This window comes from Sipha flava, unplaced genomic scaffold (genome assembly GCF_003268045.1).
Source record: "Sipha flava isolate LNK unplaced genomic scaffold, YSA_version1 177_pilon_pilon, whole genome shotgun sequence".
Taxonomy (NCBI): domain Eukaryota; kingdom Metazoa; phylum Arthropoda; class Insecta; order Hemiptera; family Aphididae; genus Sipha; species Sipha flava.
In genome coordinates, this window is record NW_020272091.1 from 300,195 (window position 1) to 323,517 (window position 23,323).

General features: G+C 27.3%; 1 protein-coding gene across 4 annotated transcripts; it reads left to right on the top strand.

The window, feature by feature from the left end:
* The first annotated feature begins 4,608 nt into the window (after positions 1 to 4,608).
* Positions 4,609 to 23,265, top strand: LOC112680492 (esterase E4-like). 4 transcript variants are annotated; one of them, XM_025550595.1, is made up of 12 exons: positions 4,650 to 4,668; positions 4,769 to 4,914; positions 19,546 to 19,686; positions 19,804 to 19,947; positions 20,003 to 20,156; positions 20,261 to 20,446; positions 20,739 to 20,938; positions 21,630 to 21,792; positions 22,146 to 22,309; positions 22,467 to 22,632; positions 22,730 to 22,862; positions 22,936 to 23,265. In XM_025550595.1, exons 2-12 carry the CDS (start codon positions 4,825 to 4,827, stop codon positions 23,108 to 23,110), a joined length of 1,716 nt encoding a protein of 571 aa, XP_025406380.1. In that variant the 5' UTR covers positions 4,650 to 4,668; positions 4,769 to 4,824; the 3' UTR covers positions 23,111 to 23,265. The 4 variants fall into 4 exon arrangements, with proteins under 4 accessions (XP_025406382.1, XP_025406380.1, XP_025406381.1 ...); XM_025550596.1 differs by having other exon boundaries at positions 19,804 to 19,944; XM_025550597.1 differs by having other exon boundaries at positions 4,609 to 4,914.
* Positions 23,266 to 23,323: the final 58 nt, after the last annotated feature.

Below are 23,323 nucleotides of genomic sequence, written 5' to 3' on the forward strand. Positions count from 1 at the left end.
TATCAACTATAAAATATGAATTTCACATGGTTATTCTGAGACAGACTGTTTGAATATAGTGAAACAGTGAACGAATTTTAAAGTCAAAATAAATATATTAAAAGAGCAAAATAAAAACACTTGTGAACACTATAAATAAGAATAAAAACTAAATTAAAATGTACATACTGGGTGTTTTAACAGCACTCGAAGACTGTGAAGTGGCCTCTACATTGACTATCATCATATCATTTTATTGAACAGCTTAAATAATTTAAAATAAATATTATTTTATTTGTATAAAAGTATTAAGGGAATCATATTTTTAGTTAACTAAAGTATACATACAGGTAGAGATTTTATTTATTTTAAAAAAATAACTATCCAAATTAACATTTTGTCTTTTTTTTTTTACATGATTCCACGTGTCTTGTCCAATTAGTATCATTCTCATAATTTCGATCACGTCAACAAAACTCACACGTCAAACTCATAATTAATAAATTAATAGATTTATATATTATTATTAGTATTAGAAAAATAACTCAAAATCACATACAAAATAACGAAAAATAACAGAATGAAAAATTTTGAATCAAGAACATGAGTAAATATACTTTTCAAGTTTTAACCATACTAGTACACAAGGCTCTAAATGTCCAAATTATTTTTGTCTCGTTAATCGTTTTATTATCTTTATCACAAAATGGTTTCTACCATAGAGTATGGACTGTGATATTAAATATTAATATAATTTTTTAATCATTAATTCGAATTATTATTATAGGTCATGGAATGAATTCCGATTTATTTTTTAAAATTAGCCGCTGCTGCAGTAATTATTGCTCAACGACAGAACGCTCCGCCCCACCATGTGTTATGATATGGCGGGTGTGCTTCGGTGTTGGATCTTTATCATTTTTCTGAAAATTGCACCAAGTGCACTATAGCCCCTACTCTGCTAACTGCATTAACTGAGTATTGCTTACTTATTGTTTACTTCTCTGGACACAATAAGTCACTGTAACTTAATATTTAATATTTACAAATTACAACCTTACCTATTTTAAAATAAAAACTCTCGACCCACCCATCCACCACCCGCTAAGAAAGTTCTGGGATATTTACCCTATTTGCCATACGTGTTCGGCGCCATTGATTTTACAACAAGCATCAACTCTAAAACCAGCTCATCCAAGATATGGAACAAAATCCACTTATTAAAAAGTCTAAACAGAAATCAAGAAATTTACATAACGGATGCTTAAGGAACTACATCAATTCCTGAAGAGGTTGCTGAAAAATTTGGAACATACTTTCATGAAAGCTTTTCCAATAACATTTATAAACAAGACTTTATAAACAAAATTAAAACTCCAACAGAAAAAATACCAATAAACTCAACAAAAAGCCCTAATAATAGTGAAAAATCGACCTTAATTCAAATATAACACTCGACGAAATGGAAAATTTACGCAAAAAATGTAAAATCAAAAGCCCCGGCCCTGACAGTATCCCATATTGTTTTATTACTAATCTAGACGAAGTAGCAAAAAAAATATCTTTTGTATGTTTACAATAATATATGGCACTACAGAATTATACTCAAGGAATGGAAAAAAGGAATAATAATCCCTATACTCAAACCCGGGAAAAATAAACATTGCACTGAAGGATACAGACCTATTACACTCCTAAATACAATGTCTAAAATTATGGAAAAATCAAAAATAAAAGACTTATATGGTTCCTAGAAAAAAATGAAATCTTTTCCCATGAACAAAGTGGTTTTCGACATGCCAGATCAACAATGGGCAAGCTAATAACAATCAAAAATGAAATTAAAAATGCATTTGAACATAAACAAATACTTGAAATGGTCAACTTAGACATATTGAAAGCTTATAATTCATTATGGAGGCACAGAATATTAATTATACTAAGTAAAATCATAGCAAACGCTAATATGCTCAAATATATAACAAACTTTTTAGATGAAAGAAATTTCTAGATAAAAATATCTAATACACTATCTAATAGCTTCAGACAAGAAAATGGTATTCCCCAAGGATTGTCACTTGCAGTCACTTTATTTCTTCTAGCTATTAATGACATTGTAGATACAATAAATGCTCCCGTTAGAGCCAACTTATTTGCTGAAGACTTCAACATATTCTGTAGAAGCAGTAACCAAAAAACAGTTCTAGAGTTTCTTCAAAAAAGTGCAAACAACCTAACCGATTGGTCAAAAAAACCGGCTTCTCACTCTACAACCTCAAATCCCAAAGCATTATCTTCACAAAACAAAAAAAAAAAAAATAGAATCTCTCAAAATAACATTAGATAATCAGAACATACCAAATAATGACAAAATAAAAATATTAGGAATAACATTTGACTCAAAACTAAACTGTTAACCTATCTAAAAAATATGCGAGATTCAATGTCTCAAAAACTCAATATAATCAAAATCATATCCTACACATCATGGGGCAGAGACAGTCCAACTCTTCTAATAATATATAAAGTATTAATCAGATCCAAAATAGATTATGGCACTATACTATACAAGAATGCAAACATTAAACATCTAAATATTATCCAAACCGAACTAAATATTGCCATAAGACTATCTATTGGAGGGTTCAAATCCAGTCCAATCGAAAGCATCAGAAACATTACAAATGAAATCCCACCTGACCTTAGAAAAGAAAAACTTCTTCTTCTATATTGTGTCAGAACCAAAAGAAACACAAATAATCCAGCTAATAAAGCTATTAACACATATATACAAGAGGCATAAAAAGAAAAAATATCAATAAACAATATACTTAAAATTAAACCATATATATTTCCATCATAGACTACGTTTAATGCCAACCTCACACTGACAGAATACAAAAAAGAAAACACAATGTCATTTTTATACACAAATTTAAAAACATATTACAAGAGCATCCAAATAGTGAACATGTATACACTGATGCCTCCAAAATAAATAACGAGGTAGGACTGGCGATTATAATAAACAATCAAATAATAGCATACAAACTCTCCACCGAAGCTTCAATATTCACAGCAGAAGCTACGGCTAGATACAAAGCAGTTAAATACATCCACACAGAATATTCTAACACCAAAGTACTTAGTAACTCACTCATTAATATAAGTTCTACTACAAATAGACATAAGACAACTGATATCACAAAACTAATTCAAGAAGAAACCTTTCTAGCAGGTAAAAAAAGAAAAGAAATTATATTCATCTGGATCCCCAGACACATAGGCATTCCAGGAAATGAAAGAGCGGACCATGAAGCATTCATGGCAATTGCGTCTTCAATACTTCCAACCATAAAAAACATCACATATTCTGATTTGAAGAACGAAATAAATCTCCACATAAATAACAAATGGCATTCCCACTGGAGAAATCTCAACACCAAACTCAATAAAATTAAAAACAACACCTACTCATGGCCAAATCTTGAACTAAGTAGAAAAAATAAAACTTTAATTAACATACTTCGAATTGGACACACACAACTTACCACAGTTTTCTGATGAGCCAAGACGAATCCCCACTATGTAACTCATGTAGCGTTCCATTAACGGTAAACCATATCATCATAGAATGTCAAAAATACCAACATTTCCGCAACCAATTCCACATCTCTGAACAAATCTGCCAAGCTCTAGGTCCTAACCCATTAGATGTAAGAAACCTAATTTTATATCTCAAAAAATCTCAATTATATAATTTAATATAGTACTTATAAGTTGTCAAAAATATTAAAATTTAAATACCAATAATGTACATATACTAATGGCCTAGTTGTCGATGTATTTTTGATAAATAAAAAAAAAAACTTCCAATGTACAGAAATCATATGTAATATATAAATTTTAAAAAGTGTTATTCTGCAATTGTATTAACACATTTTAAACCATGTAAATTTTATCTTATATACAGACAACTAATCAATTATATAAAACATATACAATATAACGTTAACACTATAAACAAAAGTTCTAAATACACGCCGTAGACATTCACGGATGTCGAAATAAATGTTTCGAGACTCAAGATTGGAACGTGGTTAGGACATTGGCCTGTTGTTGGCCGTTGACCATTATACTCAAGGCAACAAATTTTTGTGCTTATAAAATATACAACCATAGTGTCATTCGGGTAATATTAATGGTTTGAATACAATCTCGGACGTTTAGGTCATTTCGAATATTGTTTAGATGTGTAGTTTCTGTAAGGTTATTTACAAATATAAGCTATTCACAGTCAACAACACACAAGTGGCCATGTATATTGTATATTTAACCTAGATTTATACGAAAATAATTATAGTATACTCCATGAATATAGCGGTACAATTGCGCAAAATCTATGAATCTAATACTTAGATATATGAAATTGTCCTTCAAATTGTTTTCAAGGCAAGACGAAACAGGTCGCAGATGGAAAACAGAAAACATCAACAGACGAACACGATACATACCTGGGTATCTGCCGAGACCATTGTTAAACAACATGGTATGGTCGTTTACAACGACAGCGTCGCTGTGGCGGCTGACGAATCGAAGGAGGGAGAAACGCACGCATGGTCGACACGGATCCTGAAATAGTGAGTGCACCTGCCTGCTGCGGTGCGGTTCTGCGGTGCGTGCGCGTGTGTTCGTAAATATTTGTTCACCAATGAGTGTTTGCTACTCTAGCATTATTATTATTAATTAATTAATAATTATTAATTATTATCATTATTATTATTATTAGCTCTATTATCCACTGAAGCGAGGAGTTTTTTTTTTGTTTTGTTCTTCCTAACCGCCATGGGCTCAATATTCACTACGTTCATCAAGTGTCGCATTGGCGCGATGATCTTGTTCAACAAGCTGATAATACTGCTGTCCAGGATCGTGGTAAGGACTCTACAAGCCTAACGATTCGTATCAATCATATATTATATATTACAACTGATCACGGACTAACGAAACACCCACACTTATCGTGTTATTACTCGCTACGATTTCATTAACGTGATAATACCTACCTACTTATCATATCGTTACTGTTGTGGTCAGAAAGTCGGCGGGTCGTATTTTTGGCTATTGGCATCTGATCAACACTTTTAAAATATAAACTGTCTTTCTTCGATGTATTTGTTATAGTATTGTATAAATCAATAAAATGCGCACTGCAGACCGAGCGGTAACGATACGTATATGGGTATCTATACATATTTTATCGATCTGGTGTGCGCTGCTGCGTATACGCTCTATAGAGGGTAACTACGTCGTTTGATGTCATCCATGCAGTACATCGATCATTATTTTAAATATATCTGACACGCGTCAATAATACGATGACATTGCTGTAGGTGTATCGATGAACCATATACGTAACATGTGTACTAGAATTCGTCAGACCGTTTATGAAACGATCGACTTGATTTCAAATAAAACAACAGGCTTTTTTTCTTCTGCAAACGAAATTCTGTGTTAAACGAAATGTTTGTTTATTGGGTGGAATCTAAATAAGGTAGAATATAAATTAAACGGGAAAAACTTTGTTTAACATTTTATTTTTAATGATTCTTGCATGTAAAAAAAGTCGCTAATACGCGAAAATCTAGCAAAATTTATCATACATTTAACTGGTTTATTTTCTTTAGATTTAGTATTATAACAGAAACAAATATATAGACACAACAATATAACATAGGACTTAAGTATTCCTAATGCAAAATAACAATGTTTACAATAAATGTTTATACATTTTTAGTTTATACCGAGATAATATACTATAGTTATTCCGATATTGAAATCTGCACACCTTTAATTTAATATTTTTGGTGTTTGTGATTTTATTAAATATCGCTCGTATCATCGTATCGTATCGTTTCATTATGCGTCAGTCCACCATTAATGTAATATGAAACATTCAAACGTATAAACAGATACTTAACCAATAAGAATATTTAGTACAAAATACGTACATGCACGTCACACAACATACCAGTGGATTAGACCAAGGGTTCTCAACCTTTTAAGGTACATGCATCCTTTCGTACTATTTTATTACGTCACGCCCCTTCCACCATAATCGGATTAGATTATCTTATTATATATTATCTTATACTATTTAGAGCCTATTTTGGTTATAAAACAAATAAAACGAAATTTTAAATTATGGAATTATGTTTAATATATATAAATGTGTATATTTTAATATATATCAAGCCTTTAATGTTAATTGTTGGATTAATATAATATTGTGAAAGTTAATGAAGTTTTTTTTAAACATTAAGCTAATTTATTTGTTATAAAAAATATATTATTATAATAATTTAAAATTATTAAAACAAACTATATTATATGCTCTTAAGTACCAAATTTTAAAGTCGTCATTATTAAGTAGATAAAATAAATGAGAGGAGTGGCATTTATTAATTCCAATCAATTGTGACTTAATAATCTCTCGATTAAATATCAAAATAATCAAAAATAACGCTTTCAAGTTTCGTTGCTTTTTAAAGAATTTTACGCCTCCCCTGCAATTGTATCATCGCTCCTTAGGAAGGCACGTCCCTCAGGTTGAAAACCGTTGAATTAGATGATATATATATATCTATATATATATATCTCTAACTTAGATAGCTATATCAGTTTTGAATGTTTTGAACTAATCACTGCGGTTTGAAACCCGTAAAGCTAAATCATTTCTGAAATTCAACAACGCTTATTAGAGAATTCGTTGTTGAACGATTAATTCGACTTCTTATAACTATAAAATAGAGTCAACAAACAATTTCGGCAGTAGTAATTCTTGAAATCTATAAATAATAGACTATTATATATAGTCAATATCAGTCCCTATTTTTCATAAAAGTTCGTACTACACATTTTTTAATATACAATGATATGATACAAAGCTCCTCTCTACCCCCTTCTATGTGAATATAATTTTAGTACAATGTCAGTAATTATTTTTAGTAATAGTTCTTTATTTTAATCGAATTGCACATTATTATTAGTTAAGCTAAAAACCAATCTGATATTATTTTTTAAACTGAAAATATACTTTTGTCTGGTATAAATCTGAAAACTGTTTACAAATTATTTATTTTAATGTGAAATATATAACTTAAAATATAATAGATATATTTAAGTCCTCATCAGCTATCTTGCTTAAACGAACTTTACAAAAAACACCTTCATAGTAATCTAATTTATTAGTATTTAGTAGGTACACACTTTTCAAATCCCGTAGTGCACATTTGCAGTTTCGAACTACATACTTTGTGTCGGGCTTCACTAAAAAATAGGGACTAGTCAATATATATCTATACATATAATAATTTAACTCATACGTAATAGAGACAATTAAGACAAACATTTTCTCGTACAACCGAGGTAATTTTTTTCACAAATTCAACCAGCAAACACGTTTTCTAAATTTCAATAACTGGTGAGTGATAAGTAGTAATAATAATTATTAGATGTATTTTGGCGTACTCATCTACAACCAATTCACTGTGGAAACATTATCGTGAAATATTTTGCGTTTAAATTGGTAAGGTGGGTTTGAAATGATCGCCTTCAATGAACAGTTCCCGAGTAATTTTTATTTTTATTTTTCTGACTTTATAATTAACTAATAAAATTAGTTTGCTCGTTATCGTGTGCATATCATAATAATGTATAGTTGATTTAATATTCACTTATAATAGTTTTAATGTATTTTAAATAATACTTTAATGTAAATTAAATTTATTATGTACGTATGTTTTACTTTAAATAATTTTAAATAAATAAATACATTTTTTAACTATACTTAAAATTTTTATTTTTTTAATATTATATTCCTCCCTCTAAATACCGGACACCTCCAAATAACGGAAAAAATTTCAGCGACCAAGGGTGTCCGGTATTTAGAGGTTTCATTGTACATGCCTAAGTCTACGTCACATCGCTGTTTATATTTCCATGCACATCCATAATATCGTTTGTTATATATCATATAAGTGTAGGTTTGCTATTCTTCCCGGTTTAACCGGGACTGTCCCAATTTTAAAGTTATGTCCCAGTGCCCGGTCGATCATTAAATATGTCCCAGCTATTAGAAGCTGAGAGAAAATAACATTTAATATTGTATCATTTAATAATAAAACATAGAACAATATTATACGTTATATTATATTATATTTATCTAATCGTCATGGTTATATACAATAATAATGTATTTTTGTATTAGCTAATAAATATTAAAATAACAAAATGATATACTTATTTTTGTTTTCATATGAACGTTACATCAAAAAAAAAAAAGGGAATCATTCATGTATCGGTTTAGGGATTTCAAAATCAGACAACCCTATATAGACTCGTATATGTGTATATATTCGAGTGGGTGTTTTATAATGAAGCTAAATATAAATCAGTATTTTGCGTGTAAAATATGCGCGGCGGAAGTGCGTAACACATTGCCCTTGTATACACTACATTCTAGTACAACTGACTAGACACAATATCATGATAAAACTAGTTGGCAAAGTGACTGCACCATAGTTATTATGTAAACGTACATAATGCTGTGCATCTATTACTATTATTTAATAAGCTGGTAAAAAAAGCTTTAATATGTTAACAATAATTAAATAAAATTTTACTTAATAACTAGAATAAAAGTAATAGATAAACGTAAATATATAATTATGGAAAACTATAATAATATAATTAAGACGCTATAATAATATAATGGACACTAGAACAAATTAATATAATAAAAAAATAATATGGATAAATAATAGTAACACATAAAGTTTTAACAATTAATGAATATACAATTATAAAATTAAGTTCTAATTAAATTCAAAGCTATGTAAATATTAAGTTTAAACACAGTTCTGGGCATAAAAAAGAAATCATTATGACTGGTAACATAGGCGTAACTTTGAAATTTATTAGGGGTGGGGGGCAAAAATATAATTACATATCTAACGAATAGGGTGTCCGAGGATAAACGCCGCTTTACTACCTACATATTATTATATAAAATTATTCATTTTCCAACATTATGTTAGATAAGCGAAAATTTAAAATTAATATTAAAAAAAAAATGTTATAGTAATAGTTATAACCAGCTGTTTTGTACTTATTTTAAAACAAGGTATGTTAAATATTATAGGGGCACTGTCCTTCCCAATTCATTCTAGGAGGCAATTTCCCCCCTTGACCCCCCTAGTTTAGGCATATGACTGGCTAAGGTTAAAGCATGAGGGAAGAAAGATAGGCAGCTATAATTATTTTTACACAAAGGAATGATAAACAAATTTGATTTTCTCGAGCAATGATTAGTTGTGTTAAAAATTATTAAAGATAATACATTCAGGGAATGAAAGAAAAAAATTTAATAAGTCATAAATAAACAAGCCCATCTGGGAAATTATAAAATTAAACGAATCACTTGAAATAGGCAAATGTAATTTATAATGGGCTAATTTTAAAAATGTACAGTGAACATTTTCGATTAAATTTAAATAAGAAGAATAACTCGGTGGTCAGATCAATAAACCAAACTCAAGATTAGACCTAAATAGACAGTGAAATAAAATTTTAAATTAATTAATATTTTTTAAATAAAATGTGTTCCTATTAATAAATCCTAGCATTTTAAAGGCTTTATTTATATTAGTATTAATGTGTATTGAAAAAGACATATTGCAGTCAATAATGGTCCTTAGGTCTCTAATTGATGTAACTCTAATTATAATACTTAATGTGGTAGATTAACTTATTAAATTATATGCAGTTCTCGAACTAAGAAAAATTAAATACGGGAACTCAATATAATTTAAAAACTGCGTTCCAAGAGCAAAATTAATTAAAAGAGATCCGTGGAAGGTTTTTCTCTTGCACCCCCTCACCTACAAAACCTACTGGCGTATAGTGTAGACACTATATTAATTATACGTTATATTACACGTTATATCTCAATAAAAATCTTTAAAATTAAGGCATTTTAAAATAAACTGTATAGTAGGTCTATTTAAACCAGTCTCATACTGCAGTCACCACTACCTTATCTAGATTTTGAATACTTTTTTTAAGCTACATATATTTATAGTGCACATTGACCTTATACGTATTAGATCTATGGCAGTATCACATAAACTAATTATAAAAAAAATATAGGACCCTACAATATGATATAAACAACCATTAAAAAGAATAAAAGATAATGAAAAATAAAAAATACTAAAATTCATTATATCATTGACATCAGTTTAACTTCACATTTTATTAATGAAAACTGTTTCGGGTATTAGTGGCATCCCCTCGTCCCAGTAAACAATGTAATTGGAATATGCATAAAAAAATAGTAGGGAGCTCCGTCCCCTGTGTATATCCCTCCCAATTCGAGCACTGTAACGTGTCCATGTAATAACTCCCTTGTAACCATCATAAGTGCAGTAAAGTATATTTATTTTATCTATTCAATTTACAGACTAACTTGGTAATGATTGTACGTACATATTGGATCATTTCCTTTGCCTGGTTTCTGCGTGTTCCGTGTGATTTTTATATTTTGAACTCCATACGTTAATAAACCCATAGTGTCTGTGTTTTTACGTCAATGCGTCAATAATTCAATTTTTCTTTTATGTTACATGTTAATGCATCTAAGCACAGTATACAGTCAATTAGTTTACATTTTATCATGGCATGTTTTATTTCTGAATTTGTTTATACATGAGTATTGAAAATTATAAGTATTAATTTGATTAAATATTTAGGCTATCATACCCCTAGAATATTGTTACTATACTACGTATAGTATTTATTTGAATATAAAGTTATGTAGTTAAGCTATATTTTCACTTATCTGGTATGTATCTAAAATGTATTTATTTCTATTTATTACAACTGTGAACATTTGTTGATGTAGGTAAAATTGAAAAATATGTATATGTTACCGGCAATATGGGTAATCCGGTATTTTACAAAATGCCTAGGCATTATATAAAATGCCAAAATTCACTCAGCAATATACATAATACGAGCTTTGGCTAGGTATTATGTATAATGCCAATCGTGGAATAGACAATATGAAGAAAACAAATAAAATTGGGCATCGCCTATTACCAACAATTTTACTTGTCGTTTATCATAAATGTGCGTTCACGATTTAACACAATAAAGATTAATATTATTTTATTACTACAATAATAATTCTGAGATACAATATTGAACGTACTAATAATGTTATCAGTGGCACACGCAAAGGGGGGGATGGAGTTAAGGGGTTGTAATCGACCCCGAAATTTTCTCCGATGTCTAGGTTAAAATTTACAAATTTTACAAGTTTGAAATATGAAGAGCTAGTATTGAATACCCAGTATCATTAATTATAGAATATTCTATTCCATTATCAATGCTATTATTTAAGTGAAAATATATTAAGGATTTGCATAATTTTGTTAATTGTAAAATGTGTTATATTTTTACTTTGACCCCCCCTCCCCGAAAAAAAATCCTGTGTGCGCCACTGAATGTTATTACATTATCGTAATTTTTCTCGTCATTCTCGTGTCTCGTTTTGGTGTTGCAAATATGCATACGATTTATATGAAGTCAAATTTTTATAACAAACTACAAATTTTTTTTTAAAAATTTGGCCACTTATTCTAGTTTTTATCTTATGGACAGTATAATGAGTTGATAAGAATTCAATCTACAAGAATTAGCCAAGGATTTATAAAATGTGTTTGTAAGTCCAAGTGTCGAAATAAAAAGTGTATTTGCCTTAAAAATAACATTTTGTACATTTCAAAATGTCACTTTTCTACAATATGTTATAATAAGTAAATAGTAGTTTAAGTAAAATATTTACATAATAGTAATAATAATATGATAATAGATAAAAATTAAATCTTATCTGTAATATGAGTAATAATGTATAATAATTATAAGAATCTTAATGTAACATAACATAATAAAAAGGTTTTGTACTTTGCCTAAAAAAAATTTGGCATTTTGCATAATGCCTAGGTATTTTGCAAAATATCTGAATTATCCATATTGCCGGTAACATACACAATACATACTCATATTGTATTTTTATTTTTATTTCTGTTATGACATTACATATAGTTACTCAAGGTCACACATTTAGTAAGATTATTATTTACTAATTATTTCTTGTAGAAGAAAATACTTATACAGATTAAATGATATTATAAATAATAAAAATCATACATATTCATATGTATGGCTGCATCCGAATTGAGTCCTAAGTTTAAAATTACTACACTAGTTGGATCCCGGATTTTTATAGGTACTACACTAGTTGGGTCCTGAATTATTTTAGGTATACTAGTTCCTGAATATTTTTTGGTAAGTACTACATTATACTAACATTTTCCTTCATATTGGAAAGAAAATGTTAGTATAATGTAGTACTTAACAAAAAATATTTAGGAACTAGTATGTAATACCTAAAATAAACGAGGACCCAACTAGTGTAGTACCTATAAAAATCCGGGACCCAACTAGTATACTACCTACAATTAGCCCTTAGTACTCGGAACCCAATTCGGATGTTCTGATATGTATTATACATAGTGACACTTGCGTGGTTCAGTGTGTACCATAAAAAAAATGTCGGGAATTTTTTATACAATCGGGGTCAGATAGTTAAAATTAAATTATTAACACACCTAAGCACCTTCATGATTAACTATTCTAATATTGGTATTTATCTATAAATTGCATTTATAATTTTCAAGTTTTCATATTTTTGTAATTTATTATGAATTTATCACACTACAACATAAGAAAAACAGATTTTGTATTACACTCTTGCTTAAAAATTGAGGAGGATATTGAAAAACTTTCTAAAAAAATTTATATAAGTTACTTTTATAAAATAGCAGGTACCTATGATGTTGTACTCGATTTGCTCTTCAATTTTTAGAATCTATATTATACATGGGATATTGAATGATATTAGTGTTTCGAGGAACTATAACGAATAGATAGAATCTCTTATTTTTTACCTGAAAAATAATCGAAAGTCATGTGGTTACATCTATACCGAAACGTATCGAATAACTAACTTCTCAAGAATAACAATTACCAGTAAAATTATCGAAATACCTAACACCATTGATAATAGTTATTATTATTATATTTGTATGTATATTTATATTGTTGTATTAACTGTTGATCAATTGTTTTGTTCGATAATACTCGTATAGATAATATTTATTTGAGCTTTGTTTTCAATTATATTTTAATTTATATAGTTTTGTAAACTAAAAAATCGAAAGTTTTTGAAAAAATAACCATGTAACTGAAAGTATTTAAGTACATACCTACATTAAAATTATGACAATTTAATTTTACTATCGCTTATGAATATCTTTCATGAAGAACATAAAGATATAATTTAATAAATTTTAATAATAAATATAATGATTTAGGTACCTATTATATACATTTAATACAAGTGTTAGTAAAACTTTCGGCTTTGTCAATATAAAAATGATTAATTTGTAATAAATACCAATTTTTTATGTATTATTATATAAGTAGAACCTATGTCAAAATATTTATATTTTCATAAACATTTGCTCTCTAGTAAGTACCTATTTATCTCGTAATGCTTATAGTTCAAGGTAAAGGAAAATGTACACCGAAACTTTTAAATCTAAAAGTATATCTTAAGATTAAATTAGATTAGATTTAAATATTTTATATATTTTAGGTTTAAAAAATAACCACTCAATATTATACGAAAAAATAACATATCTGTAATACCTGACAATATTTTCCCTTGAAAACAATATGTTAGAAAGCATACCTAGAGTAACAAAGCGCATCGTTTTACCACCAAAAATGAAATAAAACATCACGAGGGTAATTCGATGACAGCCGCAAATAACTCTATTCTTGTTATTATAGGTTATTTTTGATAATAAATATACGAAAGTGACAGGTTATAACTTTATAAGGACCTTTAGTGTATATTAAGTGTTTGGTATACTTAAATATAAACATTAAATACATTTATATATTGTGACGTTCAGGGCCGACAAGAACTTCTAAGGGCCCCGGTGCTGTGGGGATTCCGGGCCCCCTTCCCTTTGCAATTGTTTAACCAAGATGCACCAAGACCACTTGTACATGCTTTGGTACAGCAAAAACATTGTATACAAGACCGAAATGACGGGCCCTCTCAGACGTACGGACCCCGGGGTTCTAGCCCTTCCTGTCCCACCCTCTCGTTGGCCCGGGTGACGTTATTGGCAAAAGTAATATTTTTACGGGCGGAAGAATGTCTGATCCAGAAGCGCAAACTAGTTGGAATTATAAGAGGGCAAAACAAAAGTATTCAATACCCACATATAAAAAAAAAAATTGATCCCTGCACTTGCATAGTAAAAATTACGTAATTTAAGTGTATTTATGTATGCTTATTGTTATGTCTGAAAATCCCAATTTGGCCATAGAGTATTGATCAATTTTTCGCTGATCTACCAAATTAATAGGAATAATTGCCTCCTGTACCCCTAGATTTGCGTCTCTAATCAGGTCTTATAAGCTTATTTTTTTCTCGTCACGACCATCATTCAACAACAAATGGCCCTTTTTATCTAAATCAAAATAATACCTATTTCTTTCCTCTAAATGAATTGAGTATTGATATCTTATAGTTTTGATTATAGCATGGAGAGAAATAGAAAAAAAAATGTACTATTAATTGCAAATTATACTAAATATGAGTAGTGAGTACAATAATAAAAATTTAATATTGTATTTTCATTTTTCTTAAACTTATAAGTAAGGAACGGATTTATACGTAATAAAAATACAGAAATATGTACATATATATAGAAGTATAATTTATAAAATATTTGCTAAAAACATCCAAATATGTGGGGAAAAAATGTAATTAAAAAAAAAATACAATTATAATTATTAAATTATCAAAATGATTTATTACATTAAATTATTACAATTTCTTTTAAATTATCGAATATTAAATGTCGCCTATTAGGTCTCAAAATATTTTTAAAATGGCTAAATAATCGTTCCACATCAACTAATTGTTAATTAACCTAAGCTTCGATATATATTATATTTTACTAATAATAATAAGTTAATTACAATATTCATACAATTGTTTAATATCATATTTTGTTCGTGTAATATTTTTGTAAAATATATCTTAACTTCAGAATTCGAATTCATTTCCAAAAATTAAACGGAACCGATTGGTGCAGCAAGTGAACCATATAATTAAACATGTAAATTACCTACGGACTACAAGCGTTATTCATCAATTTTTTATAGTATATTTAAATCTCTAACCTGTACTTTAAATCGTTTTAGGAATGCCCAATATCGAGTAACTAAAAAGTTATAATAATAATAACGTCATAAAATGGACAAAAATCTATTTCATAGAATTAGTAAGCTTTCGGATTATAATTCAATCCAAATATTACAATTTCGTAGTTTGTACGTCTTTACGCGATATTATAGAACCGTCAAGTTGTGTAGGTCATGTAAAACTATTATTCTAATTAAAAACAAATGTTGCAAGGTTATGACCGACTGAAATAAAAACGCGTCCCGGTATACATATACAACGAAAATTATTACGTCTATACATATTATAAATAATATATTAATGCTACATTTTTACAATTTTCCAAGAATTAATTTTTCATTTAGAAAAAATTATTTGTTGGCATATTTTGTTCTACGGCACGATAATAATACGAGTGTACTAGAACACATTGTGCGTTTATATTTTAAAACGTTTCTACAGTACCTACCTATCTAATATGTATATAAACATTATAATTTTATATTGTAAAATTTTTAATAAATTCGATACCTACATTAGGTGAGTATGCACAAAAAAAAAAATAAAAAAAATATTGTACCCTATCCATAAACAATTATTATTCCCTATGCTGCGTACGAGTTAGACTTTTTTGAAAGATTGACATCACAGCGTTGAAAAAAATATAACTTATAGTATAGCAACGATATGCGTGCATTATTACTTATTATTATACTATAAAGAGCAGCGACATTTATTATGTAATAAATACTAATACGATGAGTGTAATATACCTTTATTTTGTTTAGGTATTTCTTGAATAATTTATAAAAAAATATTCGACGATTTTAGATGCACATAACATCCGGTCATGCACGGGCAGTTCTACGACTACAGCATTCCTCTGTACTTATTGTACAAAAGTGAAAAGTATCCTCGAGCATTTCACTCGATTATTTAATTGCTTTACTGTAATGTTTTAACGAAGACAAAATAAAAATTAAAAATTAAAAAATTTCACTCGATAGCCCGCTATCTCCATAAATACATATATTTATCTATTTATTTATATTTTTTCACGTTAAAATTCCGTGAAATCAAAATATTGTCAATGACTTTCTTAGATAATATTTATTGAATATAGATCTCAGTCTACCGGTGCTCGGTTTTTCGAAAATAAAATTCTCATGGATTAAATAAATAATAAACTCACGCTGATCACTAACATTTTCTAAACATTTTTATATTATGAACAGTTTTAGTTAAAAATAAATATGTTTCTTGAATAATTGTATTATTTAATAAAGAACCCAGACAGAATATATTTTTAGTTATTTTTAAGCTATTACCTTAATTTAATGATTTTGCTATAATACCAAAGTGCTCTGCATGGTCCGGTCTTAATCAGTCTGGTCCGGTCTAGTAAGGTCCTAACATACAAAAAACTATGGTATCGTCGGTTTGGTCCGGTTCGATTTGTAGGTATAAATGTAATTTATAAAGTCGGATAGTCCAGTCCAGTGTAATACTAAACGCATCATATGGTACGATCTGGGCTAATACAGACTGAATCTTACGGACCGGTCCATAAACGGTCCAAAATGCAGAGCACTACAAAGTACCTAAGGAATATTATGTGGTATATAGATAACGAAATATGCACTATCATAAGCGTGCGCAGACATTACTGGCAGGGTCAGTGGCATATCCAGGATTCATTTAACGGGAGTGTTTTAAAATTTAATAGACTTATGGTAAGTGGGGAGCTCTGCCCCCTCCACCGTATTACATTAATAAATACCATGTATTTATATAAATTATTACATCAATGAAAATGATTATATTAAGACAGTAGATATACGTAAAATCTACAAGTTTTATACAACGTTTATTCAAATTATACTGTAAGTAAGTTTGCAATTTGGTGAAATATCATAAAATACGGTTAATGTGAGGTGTTCTAACACCCATATTACCCTCTCCCACCCTAAATACGCAGAGTAGTCATACATAACACATTAACATTTAATATTAATAACAAATTTGGATGGCGTTACTTCATTAAATTTAATAATTATATTTTTACAATATTCTTATACATGTATTTACTGTTTACAGACGTTTCGAAGTGGTTGAATATAATATTATTATTTATTATTGTGATAATATTGAATATTTTAATGAAAGGATGGTACATAGAGTAGTTAAGTGCCTACCTTGACTAACCCGTGCGCACGCTTTTATGCACTGTTATCACAAATTAGATGAAACCATACAGTTAAACCTCCCCTTATGAACACCTTCAAATAAAAGACACTTACGACATTTAAATTTTTGAAATTGATAATTTTCACTGTAAATTAAGAATAATCGTGAAATACCTAAATAAAAATCTACACTATTTAGTTGATACTTAGTATTTTATTACATACATAATTGAATCTAGGTCAAAATATCCACGGACAAAATATCTAAATTTATTCGTTTTTCCGAAAATTAGTACATTACACTATACATTCTAATACAACTAGCTCAAATATCAAATTATTTAATAATAAAAAAATCTAAATTTTCTGAAAATATTAGCTTAAATATTAAATTATAAAAATTAGCTCATAAAATTAATTCAACTTATATACGCTATATATCACTAAAAATATAATAAATTACGTTAATCGTTATAATATCATAAAATACTGGTGATTTTTTTTATCGTGAACCAGTTAATATCTCGGGAAGTATTAGGAATTTTAAAATAATTTTTTTTTTAAGTTTCTAGGTTTTACTATTTTACACTGTGTTACATTTATGATAATTTTAACTTCCTCCCTTATTTGATAAAACACTATCAATTTTCGATTTTCAAATGGCAATATCTATTTTCGATAGCGAAAATTAATAAACATACTGAAAAAAATAATTTTAACGTTTACAGAATTTAATTTCAGTAATCCGTTTGTGACTTATGACCGTTTAAATATTCGTTCAATTTACTGCTACTGGGCAATTTATCAAACCCATCAATAAAAACCAGAAGTTAAAACGGAATGATATCTCAATTTAACAATAGCCATAACGGTCATAATCGATAATAACTGTGATATTATTGCTACTAACAAGTCAATTAAATAATTTGATACTAATTTTTGGAAAAATGGATAAATTTGGATATTTTGTTCTTGGATATTTTGGTTTGGATATTTTGACCGATTACTTACATTATTATACAGTATAGGATATCTGTATTATCCATCAAGTTTTAACGTAACCATGTGTTGTCATATTGGTATTTAGTTGTGTTTATGATGCCAATATATAAGTATTTTTTCATAAATGTTAATTTTTAAGATGTATTTATTTAATTAAAGTTAAATAAAATAATTTTAATTTATATTTTAATATAATTTATAATTCTAGTTTAATAAATATTAAGTATCTCCCTCTAAATAGTGAACTAAATTCCATTGGCCGACAGTGTCCGGTATTTAGAAGTTTCACTGTAGGTATTTTTTTGTGCTATTATCTTTTTTGATTACCAATAGAAATAAATAATGATAATGAACTTATAGTTGCCTAAATTGTGATAGTAAAAATTAAAACAAATTTGAAATTAATAACTCTTGATATGTAGTTAACCAAGGTGTAATAATATTAATATAATACACCTTGTTAATAACTATAAAAATATCTACAAATCATTTTTAAATACTAAAAAAACTATCAATTATCAACTATAAGATGTAATTTTAAATATGATACTAGATAGTTGTTAAAGAAACAAAATTGATAAAATATTTTATTATTATGGTTTTTTATGATCACAAGATTACTAGTTTTTGGTATTTATATTGGTATACATTTTAGAAAATAATTACTTAGATACTTGTTAAAATGGCATAATATATATATCTATTTCATTTTTCTCTATATTGTTACTCAAATTGTACTAATCTATTTTAATAATTGTTATAATTACTTTAGGTCATTACATGAACAACCTAATTTAAATACTCCTAATCATAATTCCATTATTTAATGTATTACATCTATTATTTATAGCAAGTAGGTAATACAAATGAAAATAACCGACTCAAATAAATAGATTATAATGTCTAGCGCATAATCATTTAATTAAAAATTAATAATTTTATAAAAGTCTTTAATGTTTATAAATTTACGAATTTTTTTTTTTCCAGCCCAGAAAGAAAATGACTGTCATTATTGAGCAAGGTATTTTGCAAGGGCAATACTTTAAAACACGATTATCAAATAAATCTTATGTTCGTTTTTTGGGAATACCATATGCTAAACCACCTATTCAAGATTTAAGATTCAAGGTGAACATAAAAAAAGTTAATTATATTTTATAATAACAGTAATTTTGTATAATCAATTATCCACTAAAATAATAAGAAAGTGATTAAATCATTTTAAGTAATTGCATTTTTTGTTAGTCTCCTGTCAAACATCCAGGATGGTCTGGTGTATTTAAAGCATTTTCAGAAGGGAATATGTGTATGCAGCTTGATGTTTTCATGACCAAAAGAATTATTGGAAGTGAAGATTGTTTATATTTAAACATATTTATGCCTCAGGTTGTATAAGCATATTTAAATTGTATTGTTATTTATAATTTGTATTACAATTAACCAGGAAGAATTGGATAATGAAAAGAAAGCTGTTATGGTGTTTATACATGGAGGGGCCTTTAGCTGTGGATCTGGAACATTAGATTTTTATTCTCCTGATTATTTGATTGACGAAAATGTAATTGTAGTCACAATCAACTATCGCTTAAATGTCTTAGGTGAACATACAAAAATCTAATTAATATTACTATTGTTACTATAGTATATTAAAATGTATAATCAAAGAATTCTAAATCAAATAAAATATAAATTTTATTCTTAGGATTTTTAAACTTTGGTATTGACGAATGTTCTGGCAATATGGGCTTAAAAGATCAACTTTTTGCATTGAAGTGGATAAAAACAAACATTTCTGCATTTGGTGGTGATGCTAATAATATAACAATTTTTGGAGAAAGTGCAGGATCAGCATCTGTTCATTATCATTTACTTTCTCCACAATCCACAGGTTTATTACTATTGAATTTAAATTATTGTTTTTATTATATATGTACACATTTTTAACTAGAATTGAAATAAAAAATGGATGTTTGTTTTTAATTCTTAATTGTTGCTTATTTAAGTTAATTTGATTTCTTAGTTCTTACTAGACTTTATAGTCCTGTCTTTTAAGATCAATAGTAAATCATAGAGATTAACATATTGAATGTTTTAACAGTTTAAATTAAATACTATATTTTATTAAACTAAATCATAATAATATTTAATTCAATATAAGACACATTTTTTTTTTTATGTAGGAATGTTTCATAAGGCTATTATGCAAAGTGGATGTGTTTTTAATCCATGGGCTTTTAATGAAAACCACAAAAAAGCAGCTTTTAAGTTGGCTGAACACATGGGATGTCAAAAGGATGACCCTAAAGAAATAGTACAATATTTACTTAATGTACCAGCCACTGATTTAGTTAAATTTTCAACTTTGAAGTTAAAATTTGAAGTATGTATAATAAATAACATTTTTTCTAATTATAAAAATGTTGTTATGAAGAAATTTCAATTATTATTACTAATATTTGACTTATAAAATTAAAAATATAACTGAAAAATACAATTAGATTGTTTTAGACAGTGAAATAAGGATACCTGAAATGCATTTATATATTTAATAATTTTTTTTTTCTTTTGGTTGACCAGTTTATCAAAACATATCTATATGCATACATAATAAAAATTAAAGGTGTGTATGATGTTTATATCCAAAAATTATACAATGGATTTTTGTTACATTTAATACTTAATGTTTTCTTAAAATATTTATATTCTGAACTATTTAATAAATATATCTTATAGAACATCTAAAACTCATTTGTATAATATTAATGGATCAAATGTTCACAAATGTTGATAGTATACATTTTGTTAATTAAAAAACTTTAACTTAATATGTACAATACTTTAATAATTAAGTAATAAACATGCATACTAATACATTTTAATGTGTATAAATATTGAATTATAAGCGTTAAAAATCATCTAAAACTAATATAAAATTAATAGTCTTTTTACTACATAGAAAATATTGTTAAAATGTGTTTTAATTTTTCTTAATTATAGTTATATCAATAGCTGTGAAACATAACATAAATATTTTGTGAAGACTGCAATAAACATTATTTTTGTTTTCAAAGGGCCAAAGGGATATACTAAATTTCCAGTTTGTTCCAACTGTTGAAAGTGATGCGGTGAATGAAAAATTTTTACCAGCTCATCCTGAAATTTTAATGAAAACAGCATCACCAGTACCTATAATTTCTGGACTCAATGATCTGGAAGGAATGATTATATTTGCAGGCAAACTATTTTTAACTCTATTATTATTAAAATGGTTATCAATTTTAATCCTAAAATCAAAAAAAAAAAATTACAATTTACAATATTTAAATCTTTTAATGTATCAAAAAAAAAAATAAATCGAATAATATTTAAATTATGAATATGCAGTGTTAATATAAATAAAAACTTAAATGATTAAAGTATTAAAATTTTAGGTCTAAAAAAGTACTATGTATATGGCTACATGTTTTGATATTGTTTTTATATTTTTTTCTAAAAGTTATAAGATTTAATCCGATTAAAATTTAAAAATAATTAATGAATCATTGTTTAAAAAGTAATATAATTATTACTTATATTTTTGTTTTCAGATCATCATAAACCAAGTCAAATTTTAGAATACCACAAAACCGATAAAATTAGAAGACTATTTGAAAGTAGTTATACTGACGAAGTAATTAATAAAATAAGAGACTTTTATTTCGATAATCATAGCCTTATGAATGAAACAACTAAATTGGAAAATACATGTCATGTAAGTATATTTTTCTTGACATTCTTTTGGTTTAATTCTTCGATTGTATAGTGATATTTGTTTTTTCATTTATTGAAATAATATAATACTAATCATGTATACCAAAAAAATATAATTTGTGTTTTTTTAATAAAATATATTGAACATTTCTTTCTAGATGTTAAGCGATGTATTTTTTATCAAAGATTTTTATCGTGGATTTAATCATCTTCTTAAAAATGGTCAGACACAAGTTTACAATTATGAATTCAAATTTAATGGAGAACTAAATGCTTGTAAAAAACTAATGTTTGCTACAAGACCAAATATTAGTTCATTAAAAGGTAACAATTATTTATTTGTGTTAATTATTTTTTGTTTAACTTTTATACATTTATTCAATTGGCTATATTTAAATTAAAATAATTGATACATTTATAGGTGCATGTCACGCAGACGAGTTAAATTACTTGTTTTATGGACAATTATTTGGATTTTTGCCAAAATTAGATTCTCCAGAGTTCAGAATGTGTAGAACAATGTGTAAACTATGGTGCAATTTTGCAAAAACAGGGTTTGTGTTTTTATCATGTTTAAATCATTAAATTTACTCAAATTTGATGTAACAAAATATACTTTTTGTTTAGAAATCCAAATTCGTCAGATTTAAGTTTTATATGGAACAATACGAGTACAGATGATCCCAAGTATTTAATATTAGACGGAGACAATACACGTATGGTTGATGGATTAATAGTTAGTTCCAGAACACACTTTTGGGAAAATATAACGAAATTAGCTCAATTGAAACAAAAACTGTGATTCTATAATTAATTATGACAAATTATATATAAAAAAAAATCTTTACTTACAATGTTTATAAACAAAAAATGTTAATATACAAAAAGTATTGCATTTGGTTCTTTGATATATATATTTATTTTTACCTTATTATTACCACAGATACATGAACATTTTATATTCATTTCATTTTATCTGTATTATTAATATATTTATTATTTTTACTTCTTCACA

Coding starts and splice junctions, on each gene's coding strand:
- LOC112680492 (XM_025550597.1), top strand. CDS start 4,825: ATGGGCTCAATATTCACTACGTTCATCAAGTGTCGCATTGGCGCGATG. Junction 4,915..19,545: donor TACTGCTGTCCAGGATCGTG/GTAAGGACTCTA, acceptor TTTTTTTTCCAG/CCCAGAAAGAAAATGACTGT. Junction 20,157..20,260: donor CTATCGCTTAAATGTCTTAG/GTGAACATACAA, acceptor TTTTATTCTTAG/GATTTTTAAACTTTGGTATT.